Here is a 25,832-nt window from a genome sequence, read left to right on the forward strand (position 1 = left end):
GGAATCGAACCGTGGATTCGGACTGTTTTACTGTGAGACAACAGTGGTAATTGTCACTCAATGAAAGAGAGGTGGGGGGGGGGTCACAGAGGTAACAGCATGCCTGGATAGGCTTGGGCCGAAATGGGCCAAAATATGAATGCTGTTTCTATAGCAATAATTGTTGGTAGTTGTCCTGTCTGCAACATCTAATTTTATCAGTATCACTTGATGAAGAGTGCACACTTTTCTGTTGTAAAATAGGATAATGAAAGCAAACACAATAACCAAATATTATACGTACAGAATAAAATATATACAGTATGTGCAGAAGATTAATATTGGAGAGAAGTGAGTTAAAGTTATTGTTGCAGCCCTAACAGCCCCAGTTTCTTTACAGTGTCCATGGACGTGGTTGTGCCAATTAGAGATAAAACTGGGTATGTAAAAATTTGAAAATAGCCTTAAATGACAGGTAGACTCAAAAATATTTGAGTTTGCCCTTTGCAAAATCCTTTCCCAGGAGTCTATCCCACCTCTCTTATTGAAATCATTGAATTAGATCTCGCATTCATGTTTGGTGCCTTTTGAAGCTTTAGGTTTTCATACTTTCATATGAATAAATAAGATGGCTATCTTGCAGTTAACTGCAAAAACAGCCTTTCCAAGAAGTGTGGTTTCCATTACTGGTAAGTGAAACATTAGTAATTTATCACTTAACGCTAATTAGCTGGTATGTGTGTCTGTGCAGTGCACCAACATAGTGCTAGCAAGCTTTCTGTCCTCAGCTGATAACTTAACACTGCACTGTCCAGAAAGTCAACATGGAGGGAGAGTATGACATCACTGTCTTCCACGTGCTCCATCTGTGGTGTCGGCCATTAAAGGGATAAAATGAACCTCATTTCTGATGTGCAAAGGTCTCCAGCTTAACTATTTTCAATGAAATAATTCATCTTAATTACCTACTTTTTATTATGTCAAGGTCAGTTTAGCTGTTGGTAGTGGAAAAGTCTTTCAATCCTGTTAAATCATTTACAAAGAAATACTAATTGCTTCTTGGGCAGATCCATAGGGAGAGCTCTCAGAATAGGCTGTGAAGAAGATGAACATACAGTGACAGAAGGCCATCTTTCATTTACGCTCGTACAAGCTAAGTCAACAGTTTCCAAAAAGACACCCTTAACAGACTAATGCACACAGGAGAAGTCCAACATCTTCTTTCAGGTGCATCTCAGGTAAAGACTTAAGATGTCAGTGGACGTAAGATCACAGCACACCCTGTTCTCATACTATTGACAAATCCATCACACAGATATTGTGCAGAGAGGGAGGACTTTGCACTCAATATGGTAAGCCCACTTAGTCCATCACAAAGTGTTCAGTAGCTCCTGATGATTGCCCTTGGAGGCAAGATAATAGGCACTAGCAAGGTATAAAGAGGGAAATGTGGCTAAGAATGACTGGAGGGTGTCATGAATGATGCCCACTGTGTTTTTCTGCAACATCAGATTTCTGATCAGCACCCCCCCCATACGTCTCAGTTAACAGAAGAGCGCCCACACAGGGCCACCAGCGACAACAAAACAACTTGAAGAATGTAAATTAAACATACCTGCAGATGCTTTTTTTTTTAAAAACTGTGAGTCACTGTGTCTGTGTGCGTGGAAAGGGGGGGGGGGGGGGGGGGGGGGTGCATGCGGGGGGAGAAGTGGGGGTTGGTTGGTCTGCAGGCCCCAGCAGGCAGAGTGAATAATTAAGTAAGCGAAGCAGAGTACCAAGCTGGGTGTTTTGTTACCCCCACTCTCACTCAGCACAAGCATACAGCATTAGATAACCCCATCTATCCACGTGTGTGTGCGTGCATGTGCAGTTGGCTACTTTAGATGATTCGACCATTTGATACCTACAAAAGCCTCTTGCTGCTTGGTAACAATTCCAGACAGAAAGCCTATACATCCCCTATCACACTGAGACTGGCTGCATCAACTGCTGCAATCAGCATCAGCCTTGTCTGGGCTCAAAAACATGAATCGCATGCACTCCTCTGTTCAATACTGCTGCACAGTGGCATCGAGGGCATGTAACAGTTTATAACGATATGATTTTGTTTTTCTTATTCTTGTATATTTTAGTTTGGCGAGAAATTATATGCGACACTGTAGGAAGCGCGGGAAAAAAGTTTCAGTCATCTCTGCAAACAAAATATGCTTTTTTTATTCAGCATTAGCATTTTGTTTACAATCTATTTACAACATGGACACACATGACAGAACAAGTGAGGACTTTTTTTTTTTTTTTGCCTAGATTTAAAATGAAAGTAAAATAATGTCGAACCAACTACAGTGAAGTGAGGACAGGTAAGGATGGCGCAAAAGACGGCAGAATACACAAGGAATTAAAGAGAAAGACAAAGATGTGGACAAAGGGAACAAGCTAGTACACTACAGAAAACAGAGCAATGATCAGTTATTCAAGCAGGTAAAATATAGACATCACGAGAACAGATACACTCGACTTTATATTTACTGAAACATAAAGTTGGGACATTTAAGTATGTAGGGTACAACATTATTAATACTGAAAAACTAAAAAAACTAAAAAAACAAAAAAAACAACCATCTTTACAAACATTTCTCTTCAGATCCTGTTCATAGCTTGCGTAGCACTAGCAGGCCCATCAGCCATACCCACCATGGGCTGGGTTGGGCTGTGCAAGTGATGTTATAGCTCACAGAGAAAGGAAGGTCATAAAACTTCTCTGAAATATTTTAAAGTATTTGTGAACATTTTGTTCTTAACAACGTTGACTAGGTTAAATGTTCCGTTGCCATTACATTAAGGTTGTTGTTGTTGGTAAACAGTCCCTCTGCTATGATTCCATCCATTAAAAAAAAGGTAGAAGAACAAGAAGAAGCACAGTATGTGTAGCTTGGTAGTTTGATAAATCAACTAAAGATCCCACGTTCGTGATTATTTTTTCTTCTCCTATGCCTACGAGCACCTTCTAAAATACAAATTAGAAGGATAATGAAACCCTGCAGACTCTAAAGATGATCTTCGACTGTACTTTGAACTCAGCAAAAGAGAATTTCCCCACAGGGACAGTTATCACTTTGACACATCATTATTCATTGTAAATGAGGGGTTTATTTCTATAGTTTGAACTATGTCAATCCTTTTTTCCCTTTTAAATACCTCTCTGTTACCTGTATTTACAATTAGCAGGCACAGTGGCAAAAATTAAGAGTAGAAATAGTGACAACAGTTAGGTCATATACAGTCATGGCCAGAGTTTTGGATAGTTTTGACTTGACTCTTCAAGATTCAGCTCAAGTGCAGTTATTGAATCATCAAAGGGTTAAACAAAAATACTGCATGAACAACTAAAGAATTAAAACCTTTTTTTCCAATGCAGTTTCTTATTTTCAAGATCTCAGATATAATTGAAAAGACCGGGTGAGTTTTTTTTTTTTTTGTTGTTCCTCTTCCCATAAATTTAGCAGGTAAAATAGATTTCAAGCATGGAATTTGCATTTGGAAATCATAGCTGTGAAATGAGGTCAAAAGGAATCTCAATAAAACTGAAACAGACCTCATTCAAGGTCCCAAAACAAAGCAAATTCATTAGATACACAAAGAAAAACCAGGGTTTTGGTGAAGAGGAAAATAAGCCTGGATGCTAAATGAAGGCAACAGGTGTATGATCCCAGGATCCTTTATACAATAAAAACACCAAAACCAGAAGAAACCAACCAAACTTCATAAAAGCTATTAGAAAAGTCAGACCACTTCTGGAATTGCACTCTTCAACAGGTTGAAACTTAGAGCGGACCATGTCCAGAATGATGGAAAGAAAAAAAAGATACACGATATTTGGGACAACTCACAATCAATAACATAACACGGTAAGGCCAATATAATGAATGGGCTTGAGTGGTTTCAAGTGGCTCTGGGTCACTAGTATTTACTGATGATGGGACAGTCTAAAGTCAACAGATCGATACTTTCTGCTCATATTTAGCCAAATGCAGCAAAGCTGACTGGGTAACTGTTCAGACGGACAATGACCGAAAGCATGTTGTGAAATGAACCCAGTTTTTGAAGTTAATGACCTGGAATATTGTGCAATCACTGAAGCAGCCCTCTGATCTCAACCTGATTAAGCTGCATTTCACTTCCAAAGCAAACCTAAAGACTGAAGACAATAACTGAAAAAAACCTTAGACATGTCCATGGGTTCTAGGCATCAGTAGTTACTGAGTGCAAGTAATTTTTAACCCTTTATTAAAAGAATGACTATTTTATTTACCAATTATATTTGAGCCTGAGAAAACAGGCTTAAACTGTTGTACTTCGACAGTTAATGCAGCGTTTTTGTTCGGACCCCTGAATTAAAACAAAGCCTCCACTTGAACTGATATTGATATTTTGATATTGTGAGTGCCACTGTTCAAACACCACACGTGAACCACATCTGTTGTGCTTCATTCATGCACCCATCCTAGTCCAGAACAACCACACACACGTATTCAAGCACACTGCGTACCCATAAATCTGTGTAACTGTGTACAGAATGTGAATAACTCACACTCAGAATTAATATAATTACAGAAGGTAAGTTTGCACATAAACCTCAACAGCATTTCTAAAAGATTTACAGAAGTGAAGCGCTGAGTGGAAATCTACCTGAACAGAATAATTTAAAAACATCTGTAACACATTAGAATTAAAACATTTATTAACAAATCATTAACAGCTGAATCATAGTTGAATGATGTACAAAGTGAAGTGTAGCACTGGAAATGACATCAAAAAATAGGAGAGAGAGATGAGGGCTGAAGAATTAAAATATGGGGCTGATGATGCAACTAATCATGAGTGTAAGTAATGCCCAGACTCCTCCCCTCACTACATGAGCTTAAGTAGCTTTCTGATCTTGCTTTGCCTGTTCATAATATTGTAATATCGTTACTGCAGAAAAAAAGAAAAAAAAGAAAAAAAAAACATGATCACCTTTTCACAAGGACAAGCCACATAGAGTTCGGCAGAGTCGCTCTCTACCACAACAAAAGTCAGTCAAGAGATAATGCAAAGACCGCACAGCTAAGTGCAGTCACAAGTTGGCACCACCTTGTGAAAAGGGAAAACAGTGCATGAACAAACTGGCCAGCCTGAAGACAACAGTACATTCTGTGGATAATGCAATTAAAGAACACGCAGACTGGGCCATACTCACGCTGACTGCTGCCATCAGCTGTTTCTTTGTTTGTCTGTTTCACGAGTATGAAGGACAAGGGTGGAGTGCAGATGTGGGCTAAGGATTCGGAGTGTACATGGTGCTGTCACACCGACCGAGATATGAAATAAATTAAAAATAAGACGCGTTAAAAAGTCTGATCATTAAAATGCATTTGTACAGTAATAAATAGTTTTACCCTCTATTTACAGTTCACCAAACACTTCTGCAGTTAAAAACATTTAATGCTAAATCTTTCAAAAGCCATCTTAATTTGTTTTGTTTTGATTTTTCGAGGATGAGAGGGTTGGCGCTCAAGATTCCCCCTCTTCATCATCCTTCCACTGGTAAGGAAGGCAGGAAGACAGAGAACAGGCAGGAAAGAAGACGCACGGGTAGAAATAATGTCCCCAAATATGTCTTTCCTGTGTTTCATCCTCAAAGAATTCACAAATTTAATGATGTATTGCTGCACCTGCTGTTGTGGTTGTTAAAGTTTTTGTTAAATATACCTCGTTACACACACACACACACACACACACATTCACCCATATTCACACACACACACAGATTTTGAGCACCCGATGTCTTGCTCTGTCCTCACACGACGCATTGTGTATCCTTTCCACAGCCTCTTGCTTGTTCTGAGTAGCAGTTGCCACTAGACGCAGACCTAAGAACAGCCTTCTTTCCAAACTTTCATAAAACCAGTGAACCAAAAGCTAGAGCTGAGTCTGTAGGGCAACTTCTTCCTCATCCCTCCTAACCTTTCGAAGCATCAATTGATCTTCTTTTCATTTTTCAAGGAGCCGTTGCGTTTGTGTTTCCCATTGGCCATGTTCTCATTATGGCAATGTCCATTGGCCATGCTGCCATCATCTCTGACGTTATCGCCTCTGCTGTGGTCCCTGGACCTGCCCCTCAGCAATCGTGCCAACCGGCGTAGGGCAAAGACCGCAAGAGCCATGGCAGCCCCTACAGTAATGACCACATCCAGCAGGAAATACTGGTAGAGGGACACCTCATATACAGCTGAGCGCAGGTGGCTCGCACCGTTGTGACGGAGAATATAGCCGATCCAGTAAACAGCCCTGCTCACAGGGTGGCCTGGTTGATCTTTGTGAATATTGGAGAGATAACGGGCTTGCTGGCGGTACCTAGGTTGGTAGGTAGAGGAAAAGTGAGATGGCATAAAAAATGAGGAAGGAGATTTGTTGAACAAACACTGCAGTCACAACCAAATCAACATATAGCTTAAAATATGAAATATTATAGACACCCTAAATCACAATGACCTGATATCATGAAAGGTCACCAGGGGGTGTGCTACGACGCTAAGAAAAGCTCGAAGTCAGAGTTCCCTGTGTGGCTTTCTTTATCTTGCTAAATCACCATAGTAACTACTGTTGAACACATAACCTAGTCAGGAGGTTAGGTTCACCGAAAGAATCACCAATTCTCTCTTTTATTGCATGTTTTAAGAGCAATGTAAACTCTCTGCAGGGAGAATGCGTGTGCAGGTTGTTAAAACATACTTTATGAAAAACACTAAATGAACTGTAGGTAGCAATGCCAGAATGTACATGTGCAGAAAATATATAAATGTTTTTGTATTGTAGCTATTTTTGAATTGCAGCCACTAAAATACACACCAAGAATATCTGTTCAATCAATAAAGTTAACTGGCAACTAACTAAAGTGATTTCCACGCCTCCGATATTAGGCAGTAACATTTAATGTTTAAACGTATCCAATTAAAAGTTTCAGAGCTCTAATGTGTGGCTGTCATCTTAAAAATAAACAGCAGCACAGAGCGCTGTTGACAGTAATTAAACTGAATTAAAATGTTTATTTTACCACAGTGTGTTAAATCACCAGATTAACCGTTTTCTGCAGCATTAATCTCGTCTTAAATCGCAACAATTGCATTTTACTGTTATTTTTTTAATGTTAATTAAAGATTTTTGTCAGGTTTTTTTAATCATCATCGGCACCATCAGATAACATTCACTCAGAGGGATCATTTTGTGCAGAACAGCAGTCACATGATCTGTGAAAAACGCCTTTTTATATGAATGGAGTCTCAAGCATAGAGCCCAGCCTACTTCATAATACCCGTTATCTCTGACTTGGGTTTTAGGTTTTAGGTAAGCTAAAACCTAAAAGCCTTTTATCAGATCTCACTGATAAAAGCAATAATACACAAAGCAGTACAAGACAAACTAACCTGGTGTCTGTGATGACGCTGCTCAGGGCTGTAAAGAGGTCTTCCTCTGTCATGTATTTCCAGTGCAACATGATTCCCATTCCTTTGGCTGCTACGCGCGTCATAGTATCATAATGGTCACCAAAAAGAGGTACACCCACCACCGGCACACCATGATACATGGCCTCATAGATGCTATTCAAGCCCCCATGGCTCAGGAACGCTCTTGTGTTAGCGTGACCTAGATGACAAGAAACAACAGGTGGTTTTTTGTATGTTATGCATAAAGTTTTTGACGGGGCTGTTTTGCTAAGGTTAGAAACAGTTTAGAGAAAGTGAAACAGCAGCACATCAGGCATCATTCAAAAAGAAAACCAGAAAAAAAAAAAAAAAGGAAAACATTTTATGACCATGGCTTAGAGCAGTGGGTAACCATAACACTACAGAAAAACATACATTGTTATTTTTAATTTTATAATGCTTACTGTCCTAGTGTGTGTCCTGCAGGTAAAATGGCATTACATCGTCGCATAATCAAGTCCTTGCTGTCAGACTTTGAATGTGGCATATTCCTCATCCCTGTCAGGCACAATGAACCTGTGTGTATTCTTTCTAGTGAGGTTAATAAGTATGTGAAGAAGGGATCCATACTACACAAAACCTAGTGAGCCACACCCACAGGGTGAAACCAACAACTCCTGAGGGATGTGTAAAAACTTGTCATCAAGCAGTAGTACAAAAAATTAACGTTCTTACTTTTTTCAAGGTAAATATAATAACAGAAGAGTTCCTACAGTTTTTTAAAATCTTGTTTTTATTTTCTTTGAGTTTAGTTTCATTTAGTTTTCAGTGTGAGTTTACATCTTTCAGACTCATTTCTGTAATTTTAATGTTTTATATTTGATATTGTGAATTATTGTAATGGGGGCTCTTCATCAGATTAGAATTTAAGAAGGTCTGAACGGGTATTATAACACAAACGACACTTTGTGGAAACGGTTAACTCACATACATGTTAGTGTTACCGTTTCTAGGAAATGCACTGAGGTCTGCTCATATTTGTTAAATTTGACTAATCTTGCAAAGACAAGATCAAAATTACATGGTCTATATATTTTTAATTTATTTCTCGATGAACATGAACAATGATTTTTTAACTACATGTATTTTGATTTGCAGTTTTAGTTAACTAGAATCACCTCGATCTGAGTCGCAAACAAAATATGTTGATAAAAGAACTGGATGCTACGTTTTTTTAATGATCTCATGTCCTTACCTAATAAGTCATTCTGAGGCATCCAATCAACAAGCTTGGTGTTGTTGCCAAGGTTACTGGGTGGCACGCCAGAGAATCTGAGGAGGAGGAAACAATGCAGAGGACAAACATTGAAGCAATTTATTTTAGTTTTGAGAAGAAAATCTTAAATTTAAGCCAATTGAGAAAAAAAAAAAATCTTGAGGTGCTTTAAGCAAAGTAACAATTTATTAGATTGAATAACGCACTTGCTAACACCTTGATAAAGTGTGACATTATTTTAAAGTGCTACCCAGACTTTACCAGTAAAAATCAAGTAAGAAAGTCCAAGTTTCTTCATACTACACAAGTGTTTGCATGTCACACTGTCTCTTGATTGCAGTTTTCAAATGCTAAATGAGGTCAGTAATATAGAGCACGGTTGGTAGAGCGTGGGGCCAGAAATAGTCTGTTTCCAACCACAGTGACTAACTCCGCACTGTGGTGCAGTGGCAAACAGTGTCGGTTGTGTAGCTCAAGCAGTCTAGTGCCACATCTACTAATTGCGATTCTTTCTGCTACAATGTATAATTTCTTAACACTTCTAAGACACTGGGGGGGGAAATAATTAAAATTATGAAAATATAAAAGAACAAAAGGGGACTACTGAGTGTACAACGACACTCACTGCACAGGTTTTCACCTTGATTGCTAATGAACACTTAGTGATTAGTGTGAATTTCCACAATAATGTGCTCAGTCAAATTCTTTTTTTTTTTTAACAATGTAGTGTTTTAACACAAAGATTTGGATGTTTAGTCCTAAGAGATCAGAAGTTATCCATAAAGATTATGCGAGTTGTGTTCATCCCTCACATTATTGCGAGGATTAGTCTGCCAGACAAATCACAGTGACTAACTTTAAAAAACGATATAACCGACAAACTAAAGAGACAGTCTGGTCAATGCATTTTTTTAGCTGCTAAGAGCTGTGATATATGTAAATGAGGATAATAGTAAATGCCAGCCAGACAAGGTCATTTCGAAACTGTAAGAAAACGTATACACAAAATGAATCATGCACAAAATATAGAAAATCGTATCTTTTGAAAAATGAGACCGATACTACGGCAACACTGAATCTACACTGACCTATATTAACAAATTTAGTTGTTACAATCCACCTGCCAACACCTTTAGCAGCACATGGTAACATTATCTTATTTCTGTTTTTTCCCACCCCTTTTTGTCCAGCCTCAAAAACCTTTTTGTTTACTTCGTCTTGGTTTACATTCTTTTACTGATAATCTTTTACTCTTTGGCTTAATGTGTAACTTCCCCTGGATAATGAAACGGCCCAGTCTTTGTTAATTTTGTTAAATGGTGCGAGTCCTATCGTCAGTTAACCATATCTAAGACAGAAGTACGCATACACAAGAGGTCACATTGTCTAAGGGTCAGATAGTGGAATGTATTTGTTCTCAAAAATATCTCGCAACAGTCACTGACTCTAAACTGAACTTTGAAGCAAACTGTGAAGCTGTGTGCACAAAAAGAGGCTATCATGTTTGAGGAAGCTCTGTCATCTCCACATTGATAAAACCCACTGATGATTTTATCATGCTTCTTTTGAATGTCTTTTGTCCTTTTCCTTGGTATCATATCTGTAATGAACAGAAACTCACTCAAATTGTTAAATTGTCTGATCTGTGAGCCACAGCTGAGCCCAGCACCCCTCTATACCCTGTATTTCCTCAGTATTTTGTATTATGCTTATCTGTTAGCTATGGTCCATGTTTGTATTGAAAAATGGAGAACAGAATACAAACACACACCTTTAATATCACGAAAAAACTCTAGGACTGACTCTCAGGTAATAAATCTACATCGTTTACCTCTATGCAAGTTTCTGTGTGCAAAGTGTAGAAGTAAATTACTGGTCACTAAAACACTTGTCAAGTGGTTTCTGGCTCTCTGTGATATCGCCAACTGATCAGGGGAGACATATTGCTTAACCAAATGGTGATGCCAAAACGACATGAAATACACCAGTGATTTATTTATTCTGAACTTCTCTTTCACACTCGTGCTTCTTTGGGCCTCAATCAACTACTTTGTTGATAATGTTCGATCTAAAATTTCAAGTGTTGCCGATGCAGTTGCTTACATCATGGTAAAAAATCTAAATGTAGATACGCTTATTATGAGTTTTATAAATGCCTTTGGTTATCGTATATCAGGGGAAAAAAAAAAAAACACACACACACTTCAGAAAATTTTTAACATACTTCTAGACTGACTGGAAATGTGGGTGTGTCTTTCTGGCACAGTACTGAACTGGTTTGAATCTAAGTAACAGGGAGAAGTTGTGTCAACTGGCAGTAGCACTTCAGTACAGACAAAAATGACATTACGATCCACAGCATGCTACTTCAAACTTAAATCATGGGAACCAAAAATTAATAAATAAAAGGAAAATTAAAAAGAAACAAGTTTGTAAAAAATTTCTTACTGTAATTATGCAACTTAAACACAAATCTGCAAACCATATCTCCAGGGGACTTTAAGCCATTACATAAACTTAATCAATGTTTACATGTGCAAAACAATATTTCTTAATTCAATGACAAAAACTAGCTATATGGATTACACCAGCTCGCAGTGGTTTTAAATCAGTGCCCCCCAAATCTGCAGTTGTGACAGGGATGTTAACTGGGCTTTTTTGTTCTGCACATTGTGCAACTTAAAAAGTAAATGTTAAAAAAACTAAAAAAACAACACAACGTACAGTTGTACTTACTCTTGATCTATTGTTTTATGCAAAGCATTTAGAATTACCTTGAGGTTGAAAGCACCTAGACAAATGAACTTGATTTGCATCAACAAAAGCTGAAAAGCAAAAGTGCTTTTGTACTCACAGGTGTTTAAGTTCTTCTAAATGCCTGTGTATGTCTGCATGTAAGCGTCAATAGAAATTTTTTTATATACTTTTTTTTTTTTATGTCTTTGACATTGAAAATGTTAAGTGGTGGAAGCAAAACATTAAAATTAATTACGGTACATATTTTTTTCTGACTGACATTTCTGGCAAGAATCCCTTTGACTGTCTACAGCGCCCGAGACATAGAACAGTGATACATAAATTTTTTGTTGCAAAATTACATAAGCATTGCAAGTACCTATAGAGCTTCAAAGAACATCACCATCATTGATCGGGTGGAATTCCTTGCGGTTGTGCCACGTGACTTACTGCTTGGAACAGTATGTTTACTTAAATAACAAAAGTCTTTCCAATAAGCTGACATTTTCCTAGAGCCACAAGACATGCAAAGTTTACCGAGCAAGCCTACCTGAATTTTGCCACCACTTTATATGTACACAGCACATTTTAAAGGTAGTGTTTACAAACTAAAAACTGAAGCAAAACTCATTAACTTAATCATCTTAGGTCTCATGTTTATTTCTGGGGCACCCTGACCTCCAAGACAGAAAAAAAATAATACTTAGAATTTCTTGGTTCATTTTAAATATATCAAAAATAAAACAATTCCATTGCATTTTATTTTGAATTTAAAATTCATTACTTAAATACCATTTTCAATTCTCTTCTTGGTCGGCAATAAAGAAAATAATGCACTCGACTCAAAAATATGCAGATCATGCCACTGACTAAATACTCGTGTGTTTTTTGTGTGGGGAGGCATTTCCGCAAATTCAGCATATGCATGCTACATTATGACTCCCATCTGTCCATCTCTGTCTGCTTCCCTCCCCAGCCCAAACTCTTTCATCTGTCTTTAACAAAGCACCAATTCACCGTCCTGCCCATCAAAGCCTACATTCATGGAGCCAATTATCAATGACACAATTCATTTGGCTGGCTCCCTGATACCGTCATCAGCCTTCTTCCTTTTTAACCTCTTAGTTTAGAAGGGAAACTAAAAGCTGCATTAACATACAATATCGCATAACTGTTGCCCTTTAAAAGAGGATCTTGTTTGTTCTCTACTGTGATGAGATTCCTGTATAAAAAGCCTGATTATCATACCATGAAAAATTAGGGAAGTGAAAATAGGGAATGTGTTTCATTTTACTATACGCAACAAAAGAGATGAATCCGTATCATAAAATGTTGCACACATAAACACAACCCGCATTTTTTTTTTTTTTTTTTTTAAATAGTCATCAAGGTAATATTGCAACCACAATGGAATCATCTGAGGTCCCTCCACCCAGTTTTTACAACAGTCAATTCTTGCAGTTTAACATTGCATGGGTAAGTTCACTTGTTCCTCTTTACCACCTCTCTCACCAAAACTAAATAAAAGACGTCACGCATATGTACGATGGCCTCATTTTACTAAGACACAGAAGGTCAGTAAGCTAACACGAATAAACTGGCACACGGCAAGAACAAAGGAGTCCTATTTCGCCTTGAGCTTTAGCGATCTGTTTAATCTGTATTTTCCAAAAGAAAAGAAAACAATCCCAATAAGATAATCAGTAAAGTCAGCACAGAGGTCTTTTTTTTAAATTATTTATTTATTTATTAGTGACTCTGAAATTTATCCTTGCACTTCTTGCCTTTTCTTTTTCACCACGTGTGGGATTTAAACGTGTGATGATAGTATACAAAGGCCAACTCGAGAGAAAAGGAATGGCACAATGTGGTATTATCTCTTTTTAAGACTTAAGTGTTACAATAAAATGAAGACTGATCACTGAAATATCTGTACTTGCAGTCCGAACACAAAAAACATGACAAGAAAACCTAAATCTCTGACCTAAAACCTAATAAAGACAGCATGCAGTGACATACCTGCATTTACACAGAGGAAAACATAATGGAAGGTTAACAGTTCACTTGCATGACATCACTGGAAACTGTGTAGTCAGGCCTCTACAAACTAGCTGCCAACCCTCTACATGCAGGTGCCTGTTCTGCATTATATACCCATCAGTGTAATGTTAAGTGTATCTACTGCAAATCAGTACTTTGCTCCTGGATTCACATTACACAAAAAAAAAGTATTATTATGTGATAAAATTTCCTTAAACCAAATAGTTATCCTTTATCCCATATTTAGTTAAAATATCCATAGAAATGTGGGTCAATGTGGTAAATGAATGGCAAGCTTTTCAAATATACCTGTTAATGATTAAAAGGTTGATGGATGGTTTTAATGTAACATTAAACTACTACCTCTCGTTATTAATTAATCCAGAAAGCAGTAAACAGAACTGAATATGCTGCAAATGCAGTTCTGCGGCTAAAAGTGAAGTAGCTCCTGTCGTGTCACATGGTCATATATTGTCTGCACCTCATTCACATATGCAAAAGTGTGTTTATCAGAGCAGTACTCGGGCTGAATTACTTGTGGCTAAATTTAGAAAGGAAAAAAAATTGCAAAGGTACTTCCATCCTTAAACTATAAAGTCACTGTCAACTGATCAAGTTTTACTGTGGCACGAACAAGTTTCAGCATTCATGGCGCAATTTTATTTGATCTACCAGATGACCTCTAGTAAAAAATGTTATGTCTCTTTCTTATGGTGGAGTAATGGCCACTGACCTTAACAGAGGCAAGTGAGGCCTAAAGTTCTTTGGATGTTGTTCTGGGGTCTTTTGTGACCTCTTAGATGAGTCGTTGCTCCGTTCTTGTAATTTTGGTCGGCCTGAGAAGGTTCACCATTGTTCCATGTTTCCACCATCCACCAAAGTCCCACAGCTTTAGAAATGGCTTCATAACCTTTTCCAGACTGAGAGATCCCAATTACTTTGTTTCCCATTTGTTCCTGAATTAACCTTTGAGAATGTTTTGGTCTACTCCACTTTATCAGGCAGGTTTTATTTAAATCATTTCGAGATTATCGAGAACAGGTGTGGCTTTCCGAACATGTGATACACAGCAGTTAATTTATATCATAACACCTTTATTTAGAAACTACGTTAACTTGCGTTATCTTTGTCTAATATTTAAATTTGGTTGATGATCTGAAGCATTTAAGTGAGACAAACATACAGAAACACAGAAAATCAGGAAGAGCGCATACACGTTTTACCACCACTGCAGGTTTCTCCATAAAACACAACAAACAACCAAAAAAAGAAACAGAAAAGAAAAAAAAAATGCCTAGTGGAAGACTGTTGTTAATTTTAGGTTTTAGAAAGTTCTATTCACATCTTTTAAATTGAAAGTAGATTCTTTACCTCCAGATAACACGTTGGGGCAGTCTGGCAAGGGCACCTGCTAGTTTGTGAGCAATGTCACTGGAAAGGTACTTTACGCCGGCTCCAAATGACACAACTACAAAGCCGTGCTCTTCTGTGTCTTTCACCCAGTCTTCAAAACCCTGTAGGAACATGAGAAAAAAAGACCAGGGAGGGATAAAGTACAGCTTTAAAAAAAAGAAAGAAAAAAAAACATGTATTTCATATTTGAAAGTGCTTCAATTTACAATTTAACTCAGGATTTTCTTTTAGAGCCTTAAGAACAAATACATGACATCAGCGTCAATAAAGCATGACTAAGTCACATAAACTCTAAACACTGTTTTAGTTATCTGCGAAGGTTTGCAGTCACGCCTATGTGACGATAGCATTTATTGTACTGACATAGCAGAGTTTATTGTGCACATCCATTTTGACAGGTTTGCATATAAATGTAGGATGACAGTATAAGACTGAATAAATGCTACAATCTAACTTTAATATGAAAACGCAGTACACTAAACTACTTTTTTAATAATGTTAGAACAACCGGTAATCATGTCTGAAGGCTGATAAGTACAGAGGCTCTAAAACCCAATAACATATTCCAGCCTGAAAACTCTGTAGAGATGCATCTAAGCTCAGATCCTTTGATTTTTAGAATGAAATTATATGTTAATTAACAAAAAACGTAATACTCTACAACCTCAACCATTTAGTATCAACTTTGTACTACTGTCAGATTTTTCTGTGTATGAGCTGTTGATATAGGTGCAATCAAAAAACATTAGTCATTCCTGATCATCAGCAACCAAGCCCAGAAAAACTGACGCTAAATAACATTCAATATGTACACAAGTCTTTTATAACACATTTTCACCTATTCAAAATATAAACTCACATAGATGGTAATATACGTAAAGGCCAGTTAGCAACCACAGGCAATCACCAATTGCAAGGAACAAATGTATATTCCTAAATGGTCAGGAGGGTTGCTGCCTGTCACGGTGAAAATGATAACTGCTAAATCTCCAAAGAGACAGAATCAGTTACCACCTGACAACCACGGGTCAGTGGGAGAAAAAAACAAAAGTGGATTCTCCAACTGGTTGGCAAGTAGATGCTAAAGCAGGCTTACATTTTAGTTTGAAATTCTAAGGTTTGATATATTTAAAGTTTCTAAGAAAAACAGGACTTCTTGTTGCTCGAAGAAAACTCAGCAGAGGCCTCTATCAAGAAGCAATGTCACAGATCCCTTTCAAGAGATCCCTTCATTTGAATTGCCTTTACTGGAAGCAACCCTGGTGCCTACAGTTGGCCATGTAGGAGAGTGAAATCACCAGGGTAACAATAAATTTGAGTATAGTTATCCATAATGGTGGACTGGAGCAGACGTCATTAACCCATGAATGTTTGTTTTTGAGCACTTCTGTATTATTTAAAGCCAAGTTGGGTATTTCTGTGCTCCAAGTTATAATTACTAATTGAATGTTTAACAGTCTTTGCAAGTTTGAGGCTGGCAAGGTATAGTATTATCTCTATGAGTTACAACAAGGTTAAAACATTACCTTTTATGGTATCATTTTCCAAGTAAAGCCTTTTTACAAAAAAACAAAGCAAAAAAAACAACAACTTTTGAGTACTATTGATGTGTTGAACCTAAGATTCTAGCTATCCTAATTAGAGACCATCCAATACCTTAAATGCTCGCTCTATTCAAATAAAAGATGTAAAACTATCAGCACAACAACTGAAATAACAGAACTCACGGGTTCCTACAAACTACACTAAGCAAATTATAACCACAAATCTACATATAAATCCAATACCATACGCTTTTAAAGCACTCTTCCTGTAAAAAACGAGGAGTCGTCCATGAGCAAACCTGCAACATGGAACACTCTGCCATGTGGTGCTGTTTTTTGGGGGGTGTTTTTCTTTTTTTAGTAACAGCCTGCCATTACTTGGACTACAGTGCTTCTCAACAGGCACTTGAAAGAAGAAATCATGACAAACAGTCATTTGAGTTTGGGTTTGCTAGGGTTGGATGACTGGACTAATCTATGTTGGCTGTTTGCAGTTGTTTTTTTGTCTGTGATTGTTGTCATTTTATTTTGCTAATTTAGTTGTCTGAGAATTTCAGTTGGTAGGTAATTAATTTTAAAAAGATGTGAAGTCTCCTTTTAGGTTGTGTTGAGCTAGAGCTGAGAGTTGACAGTTATTGAGATTCTTAGCAATATTATAAGGAAAAGTCATACAAGAAGACCTTAAATGTCAACAAGTCTGTGTACTTTAGCATCATATGTTATGCCCAGCTTTTTATTAATTTACAGGCATTTACACATCTCTAAAAATATATTTGCTCTTACAGGTTGTTGAAAGGACAACAGGCAGTTGGATATTAACCCAACCCTGGGGCGTGTCCTGATGTGCACTTAAGAAACCATTAGTTTGTCCAATAGTAAAATATATTTTTGTAAAAGTGAGGATGGACTGACTAACAGTGGTTGGGGACCGATCAGGGAGCAGCCATGTTGGAGAGACAGGATTGCCGGACAAGTAGGGAGAGAGGGAGGCTAACGGTCCAGCTGCAGGAGCTAAGGCTGCCCTGGCACAGAGCAGCTTCACGGGCACACTGGGCTCTGTGTCCCAGCAGCATACCCCCTACTGTCCCTACAACACGGCCTTAGTGACCCCATAAAAGAGTCTCAGTGTCCCCAGAGTTAGGGTTAGAACAATGACCTCGTTCTCCCTCCACTTCCATTATAACCCTCCACACAACACTGCACAATACTCCCTATTGGCTGGTGTGGCATTCCTAAAACCCTCCGCAGCAGATACCGACAGCCCGCGCTCGCAATGTCCAAACGCTGGACTAACCCCCCCATCACTACCCGCCTCTCCTCAACACCCTTCCCCCTTTTGCTCAAAATCTGCCGTGTACATTGAACCTAAACCAATCATCACACCAGACTTTTCTAGAAAGGGTCACTTTGTAGCACATTGTGATTAGAAAATATCACAAGTGATAAAAAACAATAGATAATGGAAACTAGCTAGTGTGAATAACAGCAAACTGTGAAGACATAAAGACGAAGTCGTTTCAAGAGATAAAAGTGCAGAAAAACAATTCATTAACTAGAGATGTGTGAATTTGATTAAAATTCAAGAGGAACGTTGCAGCCAAGCTTTTGCAAGTTCCCAAAGGGTTGTTTTTCAACAAGTGGTTAATTACTCGGCAACTATTTTGGAAAAAAAAAAAAAAAGCCAACATTTTATTGGCTCCAAATTCTCGTGTGACGATTTCATTTTTATCTTATGACTGGCTATAAGAAACATGGATTAGCCATTATTTTCTACTTAATGATACTACAGTTTAACAGATTAAGGCCTTTTCTGAAAAAGGGCTGCGTCTTTGATTAACTCTGAATAATTCAGTGACAAAAGAGAAACAGTTTGCAGAATGGATTTAGGCTAAAGAATGGAAAAAAATAAGGAGTATGTCCTTTCTCATGCCTTTATAATACCTCTCATAACTCTTCAGGGTTCTCAAACACAGACCACACCCATAACAAAATTTACTGTATTAATCTAATTATACTAATATACTAATATTAGTATAATACTTAGAAAAACAATGCAGCTTCCCATTCTGACCAATAAAGACACATATTTGCATAATGACCTGTTTCAACTCTGTTCCCATGAGCCAGCTGTACTACAGTGCTTCTGTCACCAGTGCATAAGAGCGCTCATTTTATGCTCAGGCTCCTATAGAGGCCTCTGTGAGCACTAGATGCAGATGCATTCATGAAATGTAGGCTCCATTGTTCAGATCTTGAAATGAATAAGCCTATCTCAAATACAAGTTTAGCATTGGGCCTGAGTACAAGAGAATAGGACATGTAAAGGCGTGAGGTGACACACCTGAAAATTTGAATGCAATAATTGTTGGATTTTTAACATTTGCTGCTTTCTTATGATACTGTCAGCAGTGTTTCATATGAAGGATAAGGACTGATTCAAGACTATGGTCACATTTGTATCAATGTATCAAAATACCTTGCTGTGCGAGCTGTTTAAATGCTGCATTAGCCAAAAGGAGACTGCACAAGTTCTCTTGGACATGACAAAATAGAACAACCCTCATAATAAGCTCGTCAGCTTTGTGTCCCTTTTGGTACTGACCTGTGGCAGTGGGCTGGGAGGCTTGGTGAGGATGCCACCTATGTACACCACATGTGGAAGGGTGGGTCTGGGGAATTCCAGAGCCATGTCAGTGCACAGCATCCACAGCCGGCTTCCCTGCACCAAGTCAGCCATGGCCACTTGAGGCTTTACTCCGTGTTTCTTCATAATCCGGTCATACTTGGGCAGTGCGATGTAATGGACTCCAAAGCGCTGTACGAGGTAAACAGCTGTGTTTGCAATCCTCTGCATCAAGGACATGCGGTCGGTCAGCAGCGAGTTGAATTCCGGTACGTATGATAACGGGGCCGGGGCTCCAACCTCTGCAGGGTACCACAGGCCGGTGCTGAAAACAGCATATTGCACACCCAGGATATGAGCAATCACAAAACCGCACATTTCATTGGGGTCCACTAGCAGCAGGTCAAACTTGGCCTCTTTCAGCCGATTCATTACTTCAGTATTGCCAACGACAGCATCGCAGTTCTGAGAGTAGTGGTCAAGAATGTCAAACAGTTCGAGAAATGTCAGGCGGCCTGAGAAGATGTTGGTGACTTTGGATTGGAGAAAATTGTCAGCTGTGGTGCTGTTAAAGATCCCTTGATAGCGCTGTAAATGGTAGTGAGGAGAGGGCGGGACCTCACGACCCTCTGAAACTAGAAAATGGGTCTCGTGGCCCTCCTTGTGTAGAGCTGTTGCCAGCGTTTTGAAGATGTAGAGGTGCGATTCAAACATGATGGGTGGGACCACAATCACTTTAGCGGCTCTTGTCGTACTGGGACTCCATGTGAGGAGGCCCAGGAGGAGTAGGAGTGATGAGGGTAGTAGCATGGCTGAAACAATAATAATAATAATAAAAAGAGCAATATTAGGATTACAGCTGCAAAATACACAGTACAGACATTCCAATGCAATATTATAATACAGATACAGATCACCGTTTATCCAAAAGCAATGCATCATAAAACTTTGTTTACTAGGAGTTACTTGTCTGTGTGCTTTGCACCTTCAAGGAGGAGGCTGATGGAAAATTACTAATTAGACGAGTTTATTTAGTTGAGATAAACCTTTATCTCTATCAGCAGAGCATGATTCAGAGAGTTGAAACTCTTATTTCCTGTTCATTGAACTTCAAGCCTGGAAATGAATTCTGCTGTATAAATTTTCTTTCAGTTCTCTCATACATACAAATCCATATGAAGAAATTACAAGGTCTCAGCTTTTGTGCCGTTTCATTTTTCTGGCATCAAAACATTACATTTCCTTATCAACTTCTTCTTTCTTCTGACGTACTTCGATTCCACCGCTCCATTTCTAATCACCCTGTGCGCAACTGTCGCTGACATGGTGTGGGTAGCACCAACGTCATTCTGAACCTCCAGCCGCCCTATTCACAAATACAAACACAAAGAACTATTATTGAGCCTCCATTTCATAGCCTGTGCCCTATATGCCTACACCCATTCTCTTGCTCTCTCTCTCGGCCCCTCTCATTTGGATTAATGATTAACAGTGAAAGCCTTTTTATGGAGGGTCGTCCACTACGCGGGTTACATTTATCTACAGTGCCTAACCCATAAGTTGCTACAGTTAGCTGTGTGGTGATGACATCCAACGGAAATGTATGGGTGCTATTTAAATACCTATAGATGAATATAGAAAGTTGTATGTTGGTCTGGAAGCCTTTCAAGGGTGAGCCATTTATGATATCCTCTCTGCCCCACAATACATCTCCTACATTTTGTTTTGTCATGGCACAAGTAATATCTCCCGATTGTATTACAATTGCACCTGTTGATTCTGCTCGCCTTATAGCATTCAATCATAATAGGAAGACACTTGTTTAATCACAATATGGAGTTTCTCTCTTCAAGGCAAGGTATGAAGAGGACTAAAGGATGTCACCATTTTGCATTAAAATAGCCTCAGCATGTTGTTACAGACACTTCTCAGCACAGACTGTTGATGGTAACTATAGAAACCAGCCAATGTCTACTGAGGACTAAGATGCGTCATGACTTAGGTTACCAACAATGGAGTCTGGTTACCGTGTGTGCAGGGACAGCTGAGGAAGTGATCTGGATTCAGAGAATTGAAGGATATAATATTATGGGATTATATGGATGGAAACAAAATGAGATGGGGAAGATTAGAGCAAACTTTGGGAAGACAGCTATTGTAGTTTGTAAGATAATAGTCAGCAGGGGAATGCTGGGAGATAAATCAGTGTAATGTTGATACTTTTGATATTGTGCGATTCATCTTACGAGCTAAGCCGCTGTTAAAATATACAAAGGTAATCAGACAAATGTGATGTAGGCAGTAATGGCTGCATTTTCCAAATCTACAATTAACGTCTTAGTCTGCCCATGCAGGATACTGATTTCCTTTAGATTTACATGATAATTAACAATGATTAATAAACTATTAAGCTTAACGAGATAAACTTTGTACAGTGTTTAACAAGTTTATTAGTCCACCACCCAATGTAAGGCTTATGCCACAGCTGCTCTAAATTAACAGTATTGGTCATTTAAAGAAAAATCTAAATTTAATGTATCTGCAACAGTTAATCTTCCACAACGCACCACCTCTTTAATCAAAAAGATAGAGACTCCGTTTTTTGTTTTGATGAAGATGCTAAATTACAGTTATTTAACAGGAAAAAAAATGGTTTCAGTCGTTGAATATGATGCATGATCAATATCTGACAGCTCAGACATACAAAATATTTCTTAAAACAAAAAAAAACTAAGCATAACAACTCTTCTGCACAATAATTTGTATTTTTTTTATTCAAAATCAACACAAAAGTAACTGAGAAAGAAAGTATTTAATAGTTTTTGAGGGGGGACTTTAACTATGTGATTATCTTAAAATTAGTCTTCCATTCAGGTTCCCTGTTTTGTAGCATTTTCTGCACACATAATGTCTTATGCATTACTAAAAATCAAACCAAGTATAGTTTTGGCAGGAAGCACTTTTATCCAATCAGTGCCACAATGTGGTAATTATACCGTGATTAACACTCTCTAATGCAGACTAACGTTTTCGGGATGTAACACAGCAGGAGGCCCCTTGCTGTTTCCACAGTGGGGGCTCATTAGTTCAATTCACCATGGTGAGAGCGGAGAAGTGACGTCCAAGAGCTGATATTAAGTCAAACACAAGTCAGCCTTTAGCTATTTATTTTTGGCTCATATCTCTCAAGTGAAGCAAGATAAACTGGTCTTAGGTTTATTTGCTGCAAAAAAAAAAAAAAGAAAAAAAAAAAAAGAACCCAGCTGAGGACCTTGAAGGGCAAGACTGGCTAGCCTGAGGTAATAACGCTTGAATTTTAGAAAAATCAAAGAAAAAACAATCTAAAAGATTAAATGGGTTCAGACATCCAGATGATGGTAGCTTTGAAGTCCTATTGCTCGGCTAGCTGGTGACTACTGGCGGAAGACGGCTTCGTAACCTGCTGAAAGGTGTGATGCAATCCTTTTCTTTTAAATCATGCCCGAGGTTAAACCCTCATAATGAAATTTGACATAGCAACACGTATCTGGGCCTAGTGGCTGCATACAAGTGTCATCAGCAAAAAAAATGCAAGTGCACATATGTGTGAAAAGTTATAACAGGTCGAGTATATAAAAGGTTAGTTGAAATTCTGTGATATCTGGAAACAATACTTTGTACTGTTAACTCTAAGATGGAAGGTGATGCAAGAGCACTTCACAGATAAGTAAAGGTCAAGAGCCTTTAGATCTGCTCAGGGACAACGTGTTCTCCACTGACAAAGGGAAAAATCACAGCTTTTTGTCCAGTATAAGGTATTTTCCCCTCACCTTTACCTTGATTCTGAACACGCGACTACCCTTACTGCTCCCTCCCTTTCATCATGATTATGGCACTGCTACACGAGAACAGGTCAGACAGGCTCCGTCTTTTAAAACATTATGTCAGCAAATACACAAAGACAGAGCGAATGAGTTTACAGTGATGGTATCTCATTAATGTGAACTACAGATAAGGAAGCACCAATCAATGTGGTCAGACATGGTCTGTCTTTTTCAAGAGATAAACATTGTGTCAGGAAATAAAGAAGGATAAAATAAAAAGGAGACTGGGATAAAGCCAATGTGTTCCAGCAACCGAGGTGAACCAGAAATAAGAAAGAAGTGATGAATGTGATAGTGATGGTATTAAATTCCCCTATTTGCTTAAAAATATTATCAATGGGGAAACAAAATAGGATTGGCCCTAAGTAAGTGGGAACACAGTTTGTTAAGTAAGGCAGGCTGTCACAGTCTAGGAGGGATATCCTTTTATCCCTTATAATAAGGGTAAGATTTGAGCAAAGGCACACGTCATAACACAAACCAACAGTCTGACTGTTAAATCAATACCGCAAAGAATTTCTGAGGACGAAATTCATCCCAATCGAAATTCAAGTTGGACTTACTTTGGTCTGTTTAGCAGTGACTGTCACACACGCACGAGTGACATAACTACCTCTGGCCTGACAGAGACTGAGCAGTCAAGAAAAAGAAAAATGTCAGGTGATCACTTTGCGTCGGAGGAACAGGACTGGCTTAACAGGTGCTCTGATGTTGACCCTCCCACAAGGAAAAAAAAAGTCACAGAGAATCGCCGTCTTTACGCCTGGTATTGAAATACCTTAGCTTAAGGTCATATAAGACAGTCCACTGGACACGTGATATTAAACTGTAAACTCTAAACATCTGTAATGGAACGTAAAAGTCCGGCCAACAGATTTGATATCATGTGTGATAAGTAAGCTAACTAAAAAAAACCCAAAAAAACAAAACAAAACACCAATGTAGTAGTGGTCGTGTTTGCCTATTTCTACAGGTCTTTATATGTTTTATAGCTCTCTCTATATATATATCGATCATAGCTTAAGTCATGGGAGAAAAGGTTAATCCTTCAAGTCAAGAAGGGCAAAAATCCAGGGACCAAAAATTATATTTTTATGAGGAAAAATGTATGAATAAAGCTGCGCACGCACACACACACACACACACACACATATATATCCAACTCTGCAAAATGGATCAGCTTTTAAATTTAAGGAAAAAATGCGAAACAATGATTCTCGGCTAAAGAAAGACATTTTCGGCGTGGATATTTCGCAAGGGACGTGAACACAGCATAAGATAGCAACCTGACTACACCTGCACCTCGAGGGGGATGGGGACAGCCGGCTGAGCTTTAAAAAAAAAAGGTAAGAAAGTAGCCTGTAACCTGTCATCTTCATCAATATCAGCCACCTGTATGAAAAAATAAAACTGCCAAGTTTTATGGGCGAACCAGGTAAAAGCACCTGTTGACTAAAAGTTCGCCTGGGTTGGCCTTACCTGGGGACTTCAGTGTAGTTCGGGAGAAATTAAAGGTGAAACTGCAGCAGTCTCGATTTTCCTGAAGAGAATTTTACGCGTCGTGTAGAAACAACGCAAAAGGTAGTCAGTAAAACACGTCCCCCGGCAACCGAGAAGGAGCGGAGGGAGCATTAAACTCAGAGTCCCACACAGGAGTGGCCGAAAGGCGGGGCTATCTGTGTTGCAGGATGGAAGTGAAGGGAGTGGCAGAAAGAAGGGAAAAAACACGACGGAGCGGTGGAGTATAACAGCCCATACAGGTAAGCCTACATGCTAGGTGACTCAGTTTGTGTTGACACAATCGTTTTGGGTTTTTGTATTGTTTTTTTGGGGTTTTTTTTAAATGAGCGTAGCGATCGAAGGTAAGGTAGAAAAGGAGGCGCCATGTTAAGTCTTTTAAATTCAAATCGATTAAATCAAGCAGAAAATTAAATTATATTCACTTTTATTTACTGTTATTTATAGCCACAATCAGTAAGTTTGGACTTGTGTAATGACCGGATATTATGAGGTCTCGTAGTATCACTTCATAAGGCACCCTTTACAAAAGATTTCTTTATTTCTCTCACCTTTTATGTGGGTGTGCTTCTAATTAGTTCCTGATGGTGCCGGTGTTCAACACTCGGCCCACCGAAATTCATAAACGCTTCTAAATGTTGGGTGTGAACAACTTCAATACGCCGTCTGTTCCACCGCTTTGTAAGTTTGTTTTAACAGTAAGAAGAATTATAATGGATAATCAAACGATATCAGCTGATGACAGTGTGAATAAAATATATATTTTCCCAGATCATCTATTTACAGGAATACAGCACTATATGCACACTATACCCGATATTAGCTGCTTTGCTGTTATTGCTTTTGGGAAAGTGGGCTTGCTTAACTCCCCACCTACAAAAAGGTATGAATAAGGGAGAGATTCTTATCAGACAGCAAAGAGGTAGGAATAAAGAATTTAAAGGGGGGTGATTGCAATAAATGCTGACGGTGTAAGTTGTAACTGGTGTTACACAAAGAAGCAGGTCTGTTTACACAGCAAGCACAGAAATATAGGTGGGAATGCAACGTAATTTGGATGGTGGGGTTGAGGGATACTGGAGAGCAGGACCATAATGTGTGTTGCTAAAGACAAATGGATGGTTCTTCTCTAACTCACAGTGATCCATTTGTTTATAGCCTGCCCTCCACACAAAGACACCCCCCCTACATTCAGTGCCCTCTCCATCCCATTTCCTCAGCTATGCCCTGAGTCATCACAATATGCAATTCAGCTACTGGCTGCTGGGCCTGAGCATCCACTCAGTCCGCCAATCCAAAGGGGGGCCTGTATGTGGATTTACAGCGTATGCAACCATGTACTTGTTATTTGTCTGTGAGCTGGCCTTCAGCCTT

At 38.6% G+C, this 25,832-nt stretch overlaps 1 protein-coding gene across 1 annotated transcript; it reads right to left on the reverse strand.

Moving 5' to 3' along the window:
• Positions 1–3,593: 3,593 nt before the first annotated feature.
• ugt8 (UDP glycosyltransferase 8) lies at positions 3,594–24,577 on the reverse strand. The gene is made up of 6 exons (XM_085356968.1): positions 24,420–24,577; positions 19,057–19,889; positions 14,869–15,011; positions 8,701–8,777; positions 7,446–7,665; positions 3,594–6,375 (listed from the first exon to the last, which is right to left on the reverse strand). The coding sequence occupies exons 2-6, from the start codon at positions 19,885–19,887 to the stop codon at positions 5,997–5,999; spliced, it is 1,650 nt and encodes a 549-aa protein (XP_085213094.1). The 5' UTR covers positions 19,888–19,889; positions 24,420–24,577; the 3' UTR covers positions 3,594–5,996.
• Positions 24,578–25,832: the final 1,255 nt, after the last annotated feature.

The sequence above is a fragment of the Diplotaxodon limnothrissa genome, linkage group LG6, assembly GCF_057381915.1.
Source record: "Diplotaxodon limnothrissa isolate DT_005_m linkage group LG6, D_limnothrissa_male_GT1.1, whole genome shotgun sequence".
Classification (NCBI taxonomy): Eukaryota; Metazoa; Chordata; class Actinopteri; order Cichliformes; family Cichlidae; genus Diplotaxodon; species Diplotaxodon limnothrissa.